General features: G+C 33.1%; 1 protein-coding gene across 3 annotated transcripts in view; it reads left to right on the top strand.

Annotated features, from left to right (window-relative positions):
• The window catches only part of CSMD3 (CUB and Sushi multiple domains 3), a gene marked incomplete at both ends in the record, with an annotated part of 576,542 nt that overhangs the window by 497,486 nt on the left and 64,208 nt on the right, over nt 1-14,848 (top strand). For 2 of the 3 annotated variants that reach the window (XM_084217912.1, XM_084217914.1), the window contains 5 exons: nt 4,211-4,399; nt 4,785-4,931; nt 7,432-7,620; nt 11,514-11,699; nt 13,043-13,237. In XM_084217912.1, coding sequence (XP_084074038.1) covers nt 4,211-4,399; nt 4,785-4,931; nt 7,432-7,620; nt 11,514-11,699; nt 13,043-13,237 — 906 coding nt within the window. The remainder of the gene's footprint in view (nt 1-4,210; nt 4,400-4,784; nt 4,932-7,431; nt 7,621-11,513; nt 11,700-13,042; nt 13,238-14,848) is intronic. The other variant, XM_084217913.1, reaches the window with a different exon arrangement.

A 14,848-nucleotide genomic window follows, 5' to 3' on the forward strand; every position in this document is an offset into this window, starting at 1 on the left:
ACAGATACAATGCCATCTCATTGCTAAAGTCAAAATGATACAGTCCTGCCAGCCCCTAACATCACACTTTATACCAGTCTTTATTAAGGTGAAATTTGGTGTGTTATAGTAGAATACAGATTTTCTAGAATTAAAAAAAAAAGTGAGATCTTTCTTTCATCCCAAACTGATTAGGGAACAAATGAAGATTGGCCTTGCATGTGCTTCATTAAAAAAATGGAATCTCCTTGCAGTTACAGCGATGGGCATGAGTTTATGTTTTGTTGCTAATTCTTCCATTTATATCTGGAAAGATAAGGACCTAGAGTTATAAACATATATGATAAAGGTTTTTCAAGAAAAAAATACCAAACCAAAACATCACAGCCTCATAAAAGTATAAGTTATGTAAGCAAAAGCCATTCTGAATTCTGCTAGCTTCTGTGATATACTTCTGTGATCCATCTGTTCCTGAGCGTACTATTCTAACATCTACATCAGGATTAAAATACTTTCCCAAATCAGTCACAATAAGTGTGTTTGATTTACATTTGTATTATATGAAAAATACTGCCATCTGTTTTTTTCTACCAATCCGATGTTTTGGTGAGTCCTTCTACAGTAGTTTTAATTCATTAACATATCCATAAAACACTCATTATGAAATATTTATTGGGCAATAGTAAATAATTGTGAATAAATCTAATAAATTTATGAGTAAAACTTTGATATTTTACTGTTTCTAAGCATTTTCTAAAGTTATAAAATGGTGCACAATATAGATGTTAAGAAATTAATCACTATATTATTTTTTAGGACTTTATTATTATTATAATATTCACTTAAGCTTTCAGCTGAGAATTAAAAAAAAAATCTTGTATAAATATACTCTTTTCCTCCATTCCTGGAAAGCTGGAAGGGTCTATTCTTTTAACTGAATAAGCTGTTTTCCCCTGATTTTATGAACAAAACTATGCAGAAGTCAAAATCATTCACAGCACTGAGTGTAGTTCTTAAAAATGCAAAGTGAAATTGAAATGTGAGCTTCATAAGAACTTTTACACTGATAATTTCTGAAAATCTAGACAGTTAGATAAAAATGTGTCTAGAAATAGCTTCCAACACCCCAATTTAAATTTAAATCCTAACTTGGCAGATTTATAGAATTTAATAGGTGAAAAACCATAGTAACCTCCAGGCATTGCTTTAAATGCTAAAATGATGTAATATTAGATTGGGCAAATAGAGACATATGTGCTGATCCTGGAATATTCTCTCAGTAGATGTTGCTGAAGGATATTTGTATTCAATGCAAGACTCATGACAAAAACTCAGGAATGATGACTCCATTTACTGTAGCTAATCTTTTATCTGTCAGATATGAATGCTAAATGTTTGTTCCAATGCTAAATTTTAAATCGATACTCTTATAATTTCTGTTTAAAGCAGAATGAAATTAACATGGTCTTCAGAGTAAGATTCAGAAAATTAAAAAGAAAATTTCAAAAGAATTTTTCAAATTGTGTTAAAATGACCAGTCCTACTGGCAACCTAGGAAAGAAAGAAGCATATTTTCTTTTATCTTAATTAACTGATGTCTAAGTTTGAAGATCACAGTAGATAAGCTACATTTCAGTAATGAAAGATGAATAGAGAGCTTTGTGGAATCTAAAGGCAGCAAAAACACATGCCAAAAATTTCTGTCTTTCATGATTGTACTGTGTTGCATTGGTCTATGGATAAGCTACCACACTTCACTGTGCAGAGTATAACACACTACATAAGAGTCACTTTCAAGGAAAATTTCAGTTTTCTGTGGGTTCATGTTAGTATTAGTTTATTAATTCTTTTAACTGGGTAGAGCATTTTTTTTTTTTAACTTAATACTGTTCATTCCTGATGCTTTAACCTTGTGCATATCTTATATACTTTAGCCAGTATAGTGGCATTCGATTGAATTTTTCTTAGAATTTTTGACTTGGAATAAATCAATATCTACATTCAAAACTGATCCAGAAGTAAATCTAAAGAATGCTGCTGAGCAAAATTTAAGATTAACATTAGTCTTGAATCTAATATATTGCAGTAAAGAAAATAGAAAAATGAGGAATTACTAAAAAAATTATTTATCGCCAGCCGGGGGGTAATATACAAATCACAAATGGGACGGGACTGCTGTGGAACGTGCCTTGAGCTGTTTTATTTTTCAGCATCAGTCTCATTACATGGTTATGACAATGGGGAGATGCCATCAGCTCACATCCCAGGCAGCAGACGTAAAACTTAATGTTAAACTTACTTTATAAGCTTTTTGACCAATCACACAAAGCAGAAGCACATTGATAGTGGTTCTATCAAACCACTATACGCACACGTACCTTTGGTTAAAACAATGCTCACTGATTCCAATACAATACCTGCTTGTGAGCCTTAAAACACAATGCACAGAGCTCCATTAGTAAGCTTCAAACTTCCTACTATCTTGCTAGATAAGCTTTTCTACAGCTTAGGGAGTTATTCTAGACAAGTGTTAATACACAGACCATTGTTCTATTTGTCCTTGCTTTTCTACTTTTTAAATAATTTTTCTGTTGAGCTATCTCATGGCTACTGCTTAGTTCTAATCACATTTCTGTTGTCTCTGAGGCCTGCTTTTGCAGCTTTCCCAAAACCCTCTGATTTTGTGGATTCCCACAATATTGATGCAAACTGTATTTAATATTTATTTGGTAATTTTAATTAATACAGGTTAGTTTACATCACATTTAGTACTATTTAAAACTATGTCAATTTTTTTTCTCCTTTTTCTCTTGTTTGTGTCAGTTGGATGACCATTTCTTAAAATTCTTGCAGATTTCCCTTAGGTGTGAAAGTAGTCACTAAATTCCACAAGTTTAGCTAATTTCTATCAACTTATTTAGTTAAAAAAGAGTTTTATCCAAGCAAAGCAGGTAACTTTGCCCTTAATTTTCTTTTAAATTAGCTTCTACTTTCAGGATAAAATGAAAATTTCAGCGTAAGAAGATTCAAACTGTATTTTGCATCATAATAAGGGGACGCTGAGAAAATTCTTGAATGGTGTCTCTTAACTATATCTCAGATAACATTTTCTCTGATTCACATGAAACTTACCTACCCGATTCCCAAGGGATTCTGCCTAACAGAGACAAGACTTTAAATTCTCTATAAAATTCCTGAGGGATGTTTAGCTGAAAATCCTGAAATTAAGGACAGTTTGTAAGGCAAAACCAGCTGCAAAGAAATGAGTGTAGCCATATTACTGTTATGCTCTTCCTGCCACACATTTTTATATTAATATATGTCTATATGTACATATAAAGCCAAGAGGATGACTTTGTTCATTTTCTCGAGATAGGTGTCACAAGTGGCACAGCACTGTAGTTTGACAGCCAGATTCCAGCCAAATGAGTTTTGTTAAGTGGGGTGGAGGTTCTGTACTCAATCTCTTTGTGAGTAATTGAAACAAACCCAGGACATGAGAAACAACTTTTGAAGTTTAGCAACTAGATGCTAATTTACAACTTAGATAAAAATATTTTAAAAATATATGGGCAGATACAGTTCAAGTTCACTTTGGATGCATTTGAAGAGGGTTGGACTAGATGATCTTCAAAGGTTACTTCCAACCCAAATATTGTATGATTCTGTCAAAGTTTTATTACGAAGATAAATGCTCTTCTTCTCTCCCTTTCTCTGCTTTCCTGTGTTCTTTATCTCTCTTCATAATCCAATAACTTTTTCAATATAAAACCTTATTTTTGTAATTAATGAGACAATGTTATTTCCAGGGCTCTTGAGAAAACTAAGATCCTATTATTTTTCTTTTGTAACTCAGGACTAACTCATTTTCACGTAGGAGTTAGTTGTCATTATAAAAAGATTTCAAAGCTCCTGTTTAGCAGTGTTAGATTCTGAATATAGTGAAGGCGTTTGTTCATATATCATGAGGTAAACATATTTTTTGAAAAAATTTTCAATAACATGGTAATGTCAACTATTTCTGTTTAATGAGATGGTTATTCTTGTAGACCTAATGAATCCAGATAAATTCAAAATTCAATTACTTCATCATATTTTAAATCACCATGTTGCTCAATTTAAGGAAATAGAATGAGTAATGCAGTTCTTTAAAACTCAGGAAAATCTCATCAATCACATGAAATAGAAATAACGGGCTTTAGATTTTTTTGCCAATTTTTCTGTTTCACAGTTCTCTGTCCAGCCAATGAAATGCGTCTGGATTCAACAGGCGTAATACTGAGCCCTGGATATCCTGACAGCTACCCAAACCTCCAGATGTGTGCATGGACCATTACTGTGGAAAAGGGTTATAATATCAGCATGTTCTTTGAATTCTTCCAGACAGAAAAGGAATTTGATATACTTGAGGTTTTTGATGGTAACTATAGGATATATAACTTTGGATGATACCTTGTCTATATCATTATTTTTTTATATTGCTTCTAATTACTATTGTTTATGTATATCATAATTTTTCAGTATAAAAAAATCTTAAGAAATTGCTTTGATTTGTTATGATAAAAAGAACTGTTGGATTATTTTATTTTAAAATTGTACTGCATGTTATACTTAGAAATAATTTTTATTTTGAGCAAATATATAGCTTCCAGTTATAAAGTATTTCAATTTTTTAATTCAAATTAATTTGCCATTTGTTTGAAGGATGTTTTGCATGTATGTTAATTGTTCATGTGTGTTTTATTGTATGTGCTTTTAAACTTTGTATCTCCTTTTTCCCTTCCTTTTCTTTCTTTTGTACCAAGGACCAAATAGTCATAGCCCATTGCTCATATCTCTCAGTGGGGACTATTCATCTTCTCTAAATATAACCAGCAATGGCCATGAAGTATTTCTCCGGTGGTCAGCAGATCATGGAACCAATAAAAAAGGTTTCAGGATAAGATATATAGGTATGCAAATGTAACTTTTTACAATGTGCATAAAATTTCAATGTGGAACATTTGTTTATGTGGAAAGGGTAATATAAGCTATGTTTGGTATCCTTAATTAACCAAACTGAAAGGAAATCCAATCTGTTCTATAGATATTAATCTAATGACACTCATCTTGTGAGAAAAAAACCCCCACACATGTTCTCTGTAGAGAATTAATAAAAGACAGGGCTTCAAAATGGCATAAGATTGTACTAAAGATAAAAGAAACAGCTTCCCCCTTCTCCCCCCCATTTATTTTCACTTGTGTGCCTCTTCATACTGGGGTGTTTTTCTAACAAGATCTTTATGCAATTCATCATTAAGAATTTTGGTGGGACAGGGGAAAGCATTGAAACAAGGCAGGAGTGAACAGCTATAAAGTGGAAAAATATAAGACCCTGAAGGGTTGAACTCTTTTATTTAAGGCTCAACAGAAGCAGCAATCAACATTAAAGGAGATAAATTAGCATGTAAAAAAGCCAGTATTTTATGTGTTATTAAGTCAAATTAACATTATTTTGAATAGTGTATGGAAATGGTACCTGATAAAGTTAGATTTTAGTAAAATTGCTTTTACAGAATTATTATATAATATTTATTTTACTGGAAAATATTTTAATTAGTCAAACTAAAGTAGATTTGCAATTTACAGCAATTGCACAAAATCTATATTTGAATTTTTTTTATGATGACCAAACATATGAAATACACACAAAGAAGAGTACTGAAGATAGTATCTGTAGATATTAGAGAAGTTATTGCCATAAAAGCTGTTTTATTTCACAAGGTGGAAAAAGAAATAAAGAATAAGTATAAAATTCTTTCTGCTGAGGTTTTTTTTTTGGTTTTCCTCATTTTTTGGCTACTTCACAATGGGAGAAAAATAATTACGATCATATACACTGTAAATGCATCAGTTCCATCTTTCTCTCTAGGAGAGGACAGTTTCCTCAGACTTAAAATGTTTGTTGTTCATTAGGTAAAATTCACTGTTTACTAGGCATAAAATAATATATGCTATCGATTTTCTATTCCTGTAGTCTGTTTTGGATCTGTTAAGAGAGAAAGAAGAGAAAATTCTTCAAAGTCTTTCCTTTCAGGCAGTGAGAAAGCTGTTGAGAGGCAGACAGGAAATATTTTCTAGTGGTCTGTTTCTCGTAGAAAATACTGGTATGTCTCTGTATCTTTGGTTCTTTCAAAAAGTGTAAGTCAGGAGACATTTAGTGTAAGGAAGAAAATACTTTCATAGTATGTGGTCTGAAAGATATAGCAGTGGTTCTGATTCTGCTCTTTGCTTTCGTATATTTAATAAATATTTGTTGTAAACAAATAGCCATATGACTCCATTCTGGTCAGAGGAAGCTTTCACGTGAGAAAAACATTGACCTGAAGTGAGTCATGAGGCATGGAAAAGTTTAAAGAGTGAGTGAAGCAGCAGTTCTCTATTTGCCTGAGAAAATAAATATCAAGTTACCAACATTTCTTCAAAGCATAAAGGAAGAACTTGGAAACAAACTTCCAGCACAATTTTCTTTCCTATAAAGAGGGAAAACAGTCTTTATGGCTAGCAGCTATTAATCAAATTAATCAGAGACCAAGTTAAACTTTTACACACATAAAATTAATCTTAAAGTGGTTACCAGGTTATAAGAGCCTTCTGGTCCACTCCCATGACAAGATAGCCAAATCTAAATTACTTGGTACTCAATAAGCAAGGGAGATAAGGAAACATAGTAAGTAACCAGTATTTAATGTCAGAGTTGTTAAGTACATACATAATTTCAGATTATAAAAACTGTAACTCTTAGAGATATTTTTTTCCTCTCATATTCAGTTATGATTTTTTTTCATAGTCTCTAGATAAGACTTCTGTAAGGCTTAATGTGTTCTAAATAAAACAACTAAAAGCTGATTTCATATTTTTGCCACAGATTTATTGTGATAATCATAAATATAATTAAAATCTATTTTTAATGTTTTACTTCAGTTCAGTGTATCACAGAGCTTAAATGAAAAAACTTATTTAGGACCAGAAAATGGACAATTTAAAAAGAGTTATGTTCATGATGCAGTAGCTGTTTCCCTCTTTCAAAAATTTGAATACTACTGAAATGTATAGAATTGCAATAAATTTCATCATAAACTAAAATTCAGTAGCTTATTTGATTTAAAAAGAAGATGGTAAAAAAGCCCCAAACGTCAAAGCTATAGCCAATTATAAAAGTGAACTATCACTCTATTTTTTTGTAGTCTACTAAAACCTGAATCTTGTAAATAGCTTATAAAGCTCTCTTTTTATTACCCTTATATTTTGTGAAATTGGTCAATGCATGCATTATCGTATATAAAATGCAACTTTTAGCCATGCTTTCTCAGCGCCCAATCAGCTGTCCACTGAGTTCAAGAAGAATTTCTCAAGAATTTGCTACCTGAATTCTGAACACATATTTTATTCCTTTAATATTTATGTTCAAAGCTCTCTACTGCAGCACCCCAGAGTCGCCCCCGCACGGTTTCATTGTCAGTCAGACAGGCGGACAGCTCAACAGCATGGTCCGCTGGGCCTGCGACCGCGGCTTTCGGCTCATTGGGAAAAGCACGGCCGTCTGCAGGAAGTCTCCATATGGGTATTACTCCTGGGACGTTCCAGTCCCAGCTTGTCAAGGTAAATTCTTTTGTTAAAAAAAGACACACTCTAAGAAACTTTCTTTTTCTTTTTCTGACTTAAAATGAATAGAAGGGAAATGTTTCACGGTCTTACTTCTGTGCCGAAATTTTTCAACTTCGTGGAAAAAAATGCGCTTTTAAGAATCAGTGTTTCAAGAAGAGCTAATAAGACTGACATATAAAAAACACTGCTTTAATGTTCAGTGAAGAATATTTAAGAACTCCATATTGGTCCAATAATAATTTCTGAAAATTCACATAAGTCTTCAAAATGCTGGCGTTCATTGAGAACTAATACTAAGACTAAGGTTTTCCAAGGACTGTGTTTATTTTTAATATATATCTTTGGAAGTGGAACTACGTTCCAAAATTTGTGAAAAAGGAATAGATTTTAATGTTTCAGTTTGATTAACAGTGTTGCCCAAGCTGATATATAGTGACCAAAAATTTTTGTGATAGATCTATTTTCAGGGAATTTTGGATATTTCCTATTTATTATTTTTTTCCTGTCAAAGTATCTGATGTGGCAATAACTTTTCCTGACTTTTTTACATTTTCCCCTGACTAAAAGGTAATTTTCATTGAATCATACGAGGGTTTACTTGAAAGGGACCTTTGAATTGTAGCTCCAATCCCTCTGGGATGGGCAGGAACTCTGCTCACTTGACCATATTTAAAGCCAGTCTGACATGGCCTTGAACACTTCACAGGGTGGGGCATCCACAACTTCTCTGGGCAACTTTTCCATGCAAATTTCCATAAATGTGAAATTCAGCTCAAAACTGTTATAAACAAAAATGTCACTGGGTGACCTTTGGGAGATCTGTTATTTATATAAAAGTTTGTTATCATGCCTTGCTGGTTTGCATCATGTTTCTTTAAAATTTAGGGTTAAGGGACAGATATATTTTTCTTGTGCCACAAGATTGACTGTTAACATGGATAATATGACTCAAAATTTATCAAGTAACTAATAGAGATTTTTAAATACTGAAGGAGTAGTTAATCTCAATGGTATATGTAGAACATCTCAGGTTGCAGCTAGAATGTGTTTGATATATATTTTACTGACTGGTAAAAGAGGCAGGATATGAATTATGTCCATTTTGGGAATAAGCAATATTGCAGAATTTGTTGGTGCTTAGGATTATAATCAATGCAATTTACATGTTACAATTATTTCGCAAGTGGATATTAATTTTATGCACTGCCGAATGCTGGCCCTGATGTAACACAATGGACATTGTTTGGGCAACTCTTGTGATTGTTTCAAGGCTCTTATTATCATTAGCATGCTTCTGAAGGAAGAGGTTAATCTAGACCTGCTATGCAGTAAAGAGTGTTAATTGGTCATACAAGCATATAGCTATCATCCTGGAATGGATAGATTTGCCTAATCCACAATCCAAGCTATTGAGGAATTTAAGTAATAAGCATAGTCACATGTTTTCATTTTAGTGTCATAGAAGTTGTTTCTTTCTTTGGTGATGGCAAGTGAATAGTAGTTTTATCAGATGTTTAGTAAAAGATGGAAGGGGAACATTCTTGTTTAATTAACTTGTCACTTTTTATCTCTCTGGGGTCATGTCCTCATATCCTCTAGAGCTTTGAATTCAATTATAGTTTCTTGAGGTCTTCTCTTTCCTAATCACAGTTTTCTTATTTTTTTCTAAATGTGTTTGTCTCTCCTTGCCAATAGATACTGTGACAGTCATTAAGTATAAATTTTTATGGTTGCCAAAACAGGGTAACAGCAATTTAGAAATATTTTTCTGTGATCTTTTCAGCAGTGTGTCTGTTCTGTGGGTTTTGATTTTTCTTTTTCTTAAATTTCCATGTAATATGCAAGGGTTTTTTTATGGCAATGCAAGAATATTTTAACATTGATTCTTACACCTCTGTTCTGCAAGTTGTTATAGGATTGGTGCTTTACCTGTGTCTTAGCTGTGATTATTAGCTTTGGTACTGTGCCACACAGTTGTTATATTGCTTATGAAGCAAATCAGTTTTATGTCAGTTCAGCTCCCAGTAGGGGCAAAAATAGATTGCACTCTTTTTTTTCTCAAGTATTTATACATAGTCTGAGAGGATTAACCTTCCTGTGTGGGCATGATAGGTACTTTCTTAGGGCTCAAGATTTGACTTCAAAGTAAGGTACTTCAGACTTAAATGTCTAAGCCCTTTTTTTTCACTTTTTTTTTTTTTATCTGACCTACATTAGATGTATGGTTTCAGAATGTGGAAAGGGGTTAGTTTTTATTTTTAGTCCCAAAACAGACAGAGAATTATTTAGAACCAGATCTTCTCTTGGTATGTAATTTTTGTTAAAGAAAAGAAATAAAATAGTAGCTTATACTTTTATTTGCAGTTTTCAACTTCCTTCTCTAAGAGATAGAGGAGCCAGCAAGGAGAGGTTCTATGCTGGATCTTTTTCTCGGCAAAAAGCTGAAGGGTGCAATGACTGTGAAATTCTAAGGTACAAAATCCTTAGAGCAGAGAGCACGGTGAATGCCAGCTAGCCTTGACTTTAGAAGAGCAGAATTTGACCACTTCAGGGATTTGCTTGGTAGAGTACCATGGAATAAAGCCTTAGATTTAAGGTTTTATAGACAAAGATAACTGGTTAATAGTCAAAGGATCACTTCTTCCAAGCTCAGAAATGTTGCATCCTCAGAAATGTTGTCAAAGAGAAAGTCAGGTAGAAACTTCAGGACATCTGACTGGATGAGCAAGGAGCTCCTAGACAAAACAAAATACAAAAGCAAAGCCTAGAGAAGGTGGAAATGAGGACAGGCATCCTGGGAGGAATACAGACAAGTTGTCCAAGCAACTATGGAGCAGGTTAGGAAAGCTAGAGCCTTGATAAAATAAATCTGTCCATGGTTATCAAGGGCAACAAAAAGAGCTTCTAAAGATATATTGATGATGAAATGAAGACTAGGTAAATTGTGAGCCCTGTCCAGAAGGATACAGAAGACCTGGTTACCTGGGACATGGAGACAGCTCAGCAGTACTCAGGTACTCAGCAGTGGTTTTGATAGTCTTCACTGACAAGTCCTTCAGTCTTGCTTCACAAGTCACAGATTACAAAGACAAGGGCTAAAAGAAGCCTATAGGACACCTGGAGAGGGGCTTTTTTTGAGGGTATGCAGTGATAGGATAGGGAGAATGGCTTTAAAATAAAAGGGTATCAATTCAAATTACACATCAGGAGAGAATTCCTTACTGGTTGCCCAGAGGCGCTATAGATGCCCCATGTCTGCAAGTGTTCAAGTCCAAGCTGGACTGGACTTTAAGCAATCTGATATAGTAAATGATGTTCCTGCCCATTGAAGAGGGATCAGAACTAGATCTTTAAGGCCCCTTTCACCCCAGGCCATTTTATGATTCTATGATTCAATATTTTCAAAAGGGTATTTTCTTTCTGCTTTCCAGGTAGAAAAAATAGAATGTTGAAAGGTAATTTTAGTGATTTGCCAGAGGTCACAAAGTACAACTGATGGAAGAAATCTGAACATAAATCATATGGCACAGAAACACAGAAAGTGTGTTTCTCAGACTGGTGCCTTACTAATTCAACCATGCTGGTCATATTTTTTTCCAGATATTTTCTATATCCTTTTTTTTATTATCATCTGCATTTTGAATTCTTAGCTGTAGAGTTAAGAACCATTATTCTTATTTTTTACTTCATCAAAATGCAAAACCTTCATTGGATACAATTCCCTAAACTTTAAAGAAAAATTTTTTCCATGCTTAAAACTCACATTGATGAGGTAAGAATTATTTTTTATGAATTTAAGACTAGCAATTTTGCAATGCGCAAGCTCTCTGAAGTCAGTGGAAACTTATATTGAAGACATAAAAACCTTTGTCTTTCTCTCTACTCAGCAATATCTTGTGGAATTCCTAAAGCTCCACTAAATGGTGGGATATTAACTACAGATTACTTGGTTGGCACCCGTGTTACTTATTTTTGCAATGATGGATACAGGCTGTCAGCCAAAGAGCTCACTACTGCAGTCTGCCAGCCCGATGGTACCTGGAGCAATCACAATAAAACACCCCGCTGTGTAGGTGAGTAACACCTAAGAAGTCTCTGGTGAGTAAAAACCTGTCTGTACATTTTCTTTATTTATCCATGGCACAAATTTTCACATGATTTAAACTTTCATCTTCAGGTTGTTTTAATCTATGAATTATTTGCTGGTGTTCAACTATTATAAAATACATATATGAAGTATATGTAACTAAGACATGCTGAAACTTCACAGCATAAGCAGAATAAACATGCTAGAGCTTATAGAATACAAGAAACTCATAATTAATTTACAGTTAAAGTTAATGATTGCAGAGGTTTTCTACAAAAGTTATCTCTTCAGTGATAGTTGCATAATTAATGCACTGTTAGCAAACCCTTTTTACTATCCAGAATTGCAAAAACCTGTGATAATTGTTTGCGACTGTTGCTTATTATTTATATTCATCCCATCATTATAGTCCTACACCATCTAAACTTGGGGGAACATCACTGCAGGGAAAATGCATTTAACCCCCAAAATGAAGTGGATATCAGCAGTTACAAATGGGATATAAAAACCCAGGTGGTTGCAAGAGTGATACAGGAATGTCAGTGTCGCATGCATATTAGGATTTGGATTATCTCACCAAATGAATTTTGAAAATGAAAGAAAATTAAGACTGGAGTATTTTTCAAGGATTTCCCCTTTCTGCTTTTTTTTTCTTCTTGTTCTTGAAAATTTCATTCTGTCATGAATTTTTTCTCTTTCTAAAGAACCACTGAAAATAGAGAAAAACAAAGTGGGAAAAATTGTTTTACTGCTTATACTATTTTTTATTCTATTAGTGTTGTAGAATGTTATTGTTCCATTTCTGGAGGAAAAACAAATAGAATTAGGAAATGAGACAAAAATATATAGCTGTTGAAGAAACAATCTGTATGTGGATATTATTTTTTCTGTCATCAATTTACAGCCTCTCAAAGAAATGTTTCATATCTCATAGAGTTTACCTGGGTAGAAAATAAATTTCTCCATTTAAACGTACTTAAAATTTTAGTAAAGATTCTGGTGCCTGATGTAAATTGTCACAGAAGGTCCACCTATAGTGAATTCAACCATTGTATAGCTCCTATTTACACCAACTGCAACACTCTTCATGCACAATCCCTTCTCTTTCTGGGTAATTATTAATTTAATGAGACAACTCATGCCCTCTAACGACAGCCAATTTCAAGTAGAGCTTTAGTTTTCAAAGATTATGTCACTGTGTTTAAAATACATTTTTTATTAATAATAAAAGTTTCTGGGTACAGATTTTCCCAAAATTTTTGGGTACAGATTTTCCCGATTTGCCTGTGCTAAGCCACCAATAACTATGTCTTTTTGTTATTTTGGAAGTTGTTACATGTCCTAGCATCAATTCTTTTACCCTGGAACATGGAAGATGGAGAATAGTGAATGGTTCACACTATGAGTATAAAACAAAAGTAGTTTTCAGCTGTGACCCTGGGTATTATGGTTTGGGACCAGCATCCATCGAGTGTCTTGCTAATGGCACCTGGAGTTGGAGAAATGAGCGGCCTTACTGCCAAAGTGAGTACATCTTTCATCTGCAACTGCTGTACAAATTTCAGGAAAAAATATCTTTTGGGTGAACTAGAAATGAACTAATTTAGTATTCAAAACCATAAATTAGAAAAAGTGCTTCTTGGCTGGAATTCCTGGGTATCCTAAAGGTTGTTATTTTAAAAATATAATACATTAGATTAAGTGACAAGGACATATCTGTAGGTACACTGGAGTTTAAAGGTCCCTAAATTTATAAAGGTACAAAGAAAATATTTTTCTATATGTTTATATTCCTATTTGTTTATTCAGGAATGCTGTCAAGTCTTGAAAAATGCAAAACCTTTTTATCCTGTCTGCACACTTGATAAATAAAGTAATCTCTCCTTTCAGGTAGTTACCATGTTGTGTTAGCTGGTATGCTGGTAACCTGTAATGGTTAATTAAAAAAAAAAAAAAATCAGATATTTAAATCAACTAAAGATCTTGCTATAATTGTGTTTCCCTCCCCTAATGCTGTGAAAAGCATATTTCTTTATAAATTTACATTTAGACATCTCTTTTTCAAAACTGTGGGGTTACACTGTTTTCAAAACTGTTGGTTACACTTTGAAATGGCAAAACTCTTTCCCTTTATGGAACACGGTGTGACTCTGACAGAGTGGGATACAACTGTTCTTTTGGTTCCTGGATCAAAAATGTGTGTATCTGCATGTTTATGTATAAATACAAAAATATCTATAAAAGTCTGTAGATAAGCCAGATAACTGTGGCTTAAAATACATTTATAATTGATTGACAATATTTATGAAAAAAAAAGAGGTTTAAAAATGCATTTTAATGGCATATTATTTATACTGGAAATTAACCTTAATTTTGAGGTTTTATAAATGGAAATCTAATAAATAATTTAGAGAAATTTTAAAAGTTAATTGCAATATTTCATCTCTTCTATTGTTAAAAATACTTCTGTATATGTCTATATATCGCTGTGTATATAAATTATGCATACTAAATTTGTATTTGTATCTCTTTTTGCTTTATAAGACAAACTACTTTTAGCTTTGTTTTGAGAAGCCTAATTTGAAACATTATGACTTATTTTTTTCTACACATAAGGTGTGCTAGCTAATTTCAGCCTCTTATTCACTACTAATAAATTATTTTTGTTAATTATTCAAAGAAAATTGAAAAACATTCTTTTGATTGAAAAGATGCCTTCAATTGTAAATAAATAGCAAGAAATTCCATCAATATCATTCACTCTTCATAAAAATGTAATATGTGAATGCTAGGATAAGAATTTCATTATGATCTACACGACCAAATTGTCCCCTTCCCAAAGAAGCATAACTAAATCTGACAGCAATTGTGATGTTCCAGTATGCAGAATGTATTTGATAAAGCCAAGGTAATTAAACAGCATTCAAAAATGTTCTGAGTGCCTTTTTTAACTTTAGAGAAATTATTTCAAATGTTCTTCCCCCTCTCTTAAGTAAAACTTCTGGGGAAGGAATAGTTTTTGTTTGCATGCTTTTAATCTATGATTTCTACAGATTTCTCCAAAATACTTCAAGGTGGGAAATTTACCTGATTGACTGGTTGATAAGTATTCTTAGTTAATAGGAATTATTGTAT

Source organism: Fringilla coelebs (assembly GCF_963513975.1).
Source record: "Fringilla coelebs genome assembly, chromosome: 1".
NCBI classification, from domain to species: Eukaryota; Metazoa; Chordata; class Aves; order Passeriformes; family Fringillidae; genus Fringilla; species Fringilla coelebs.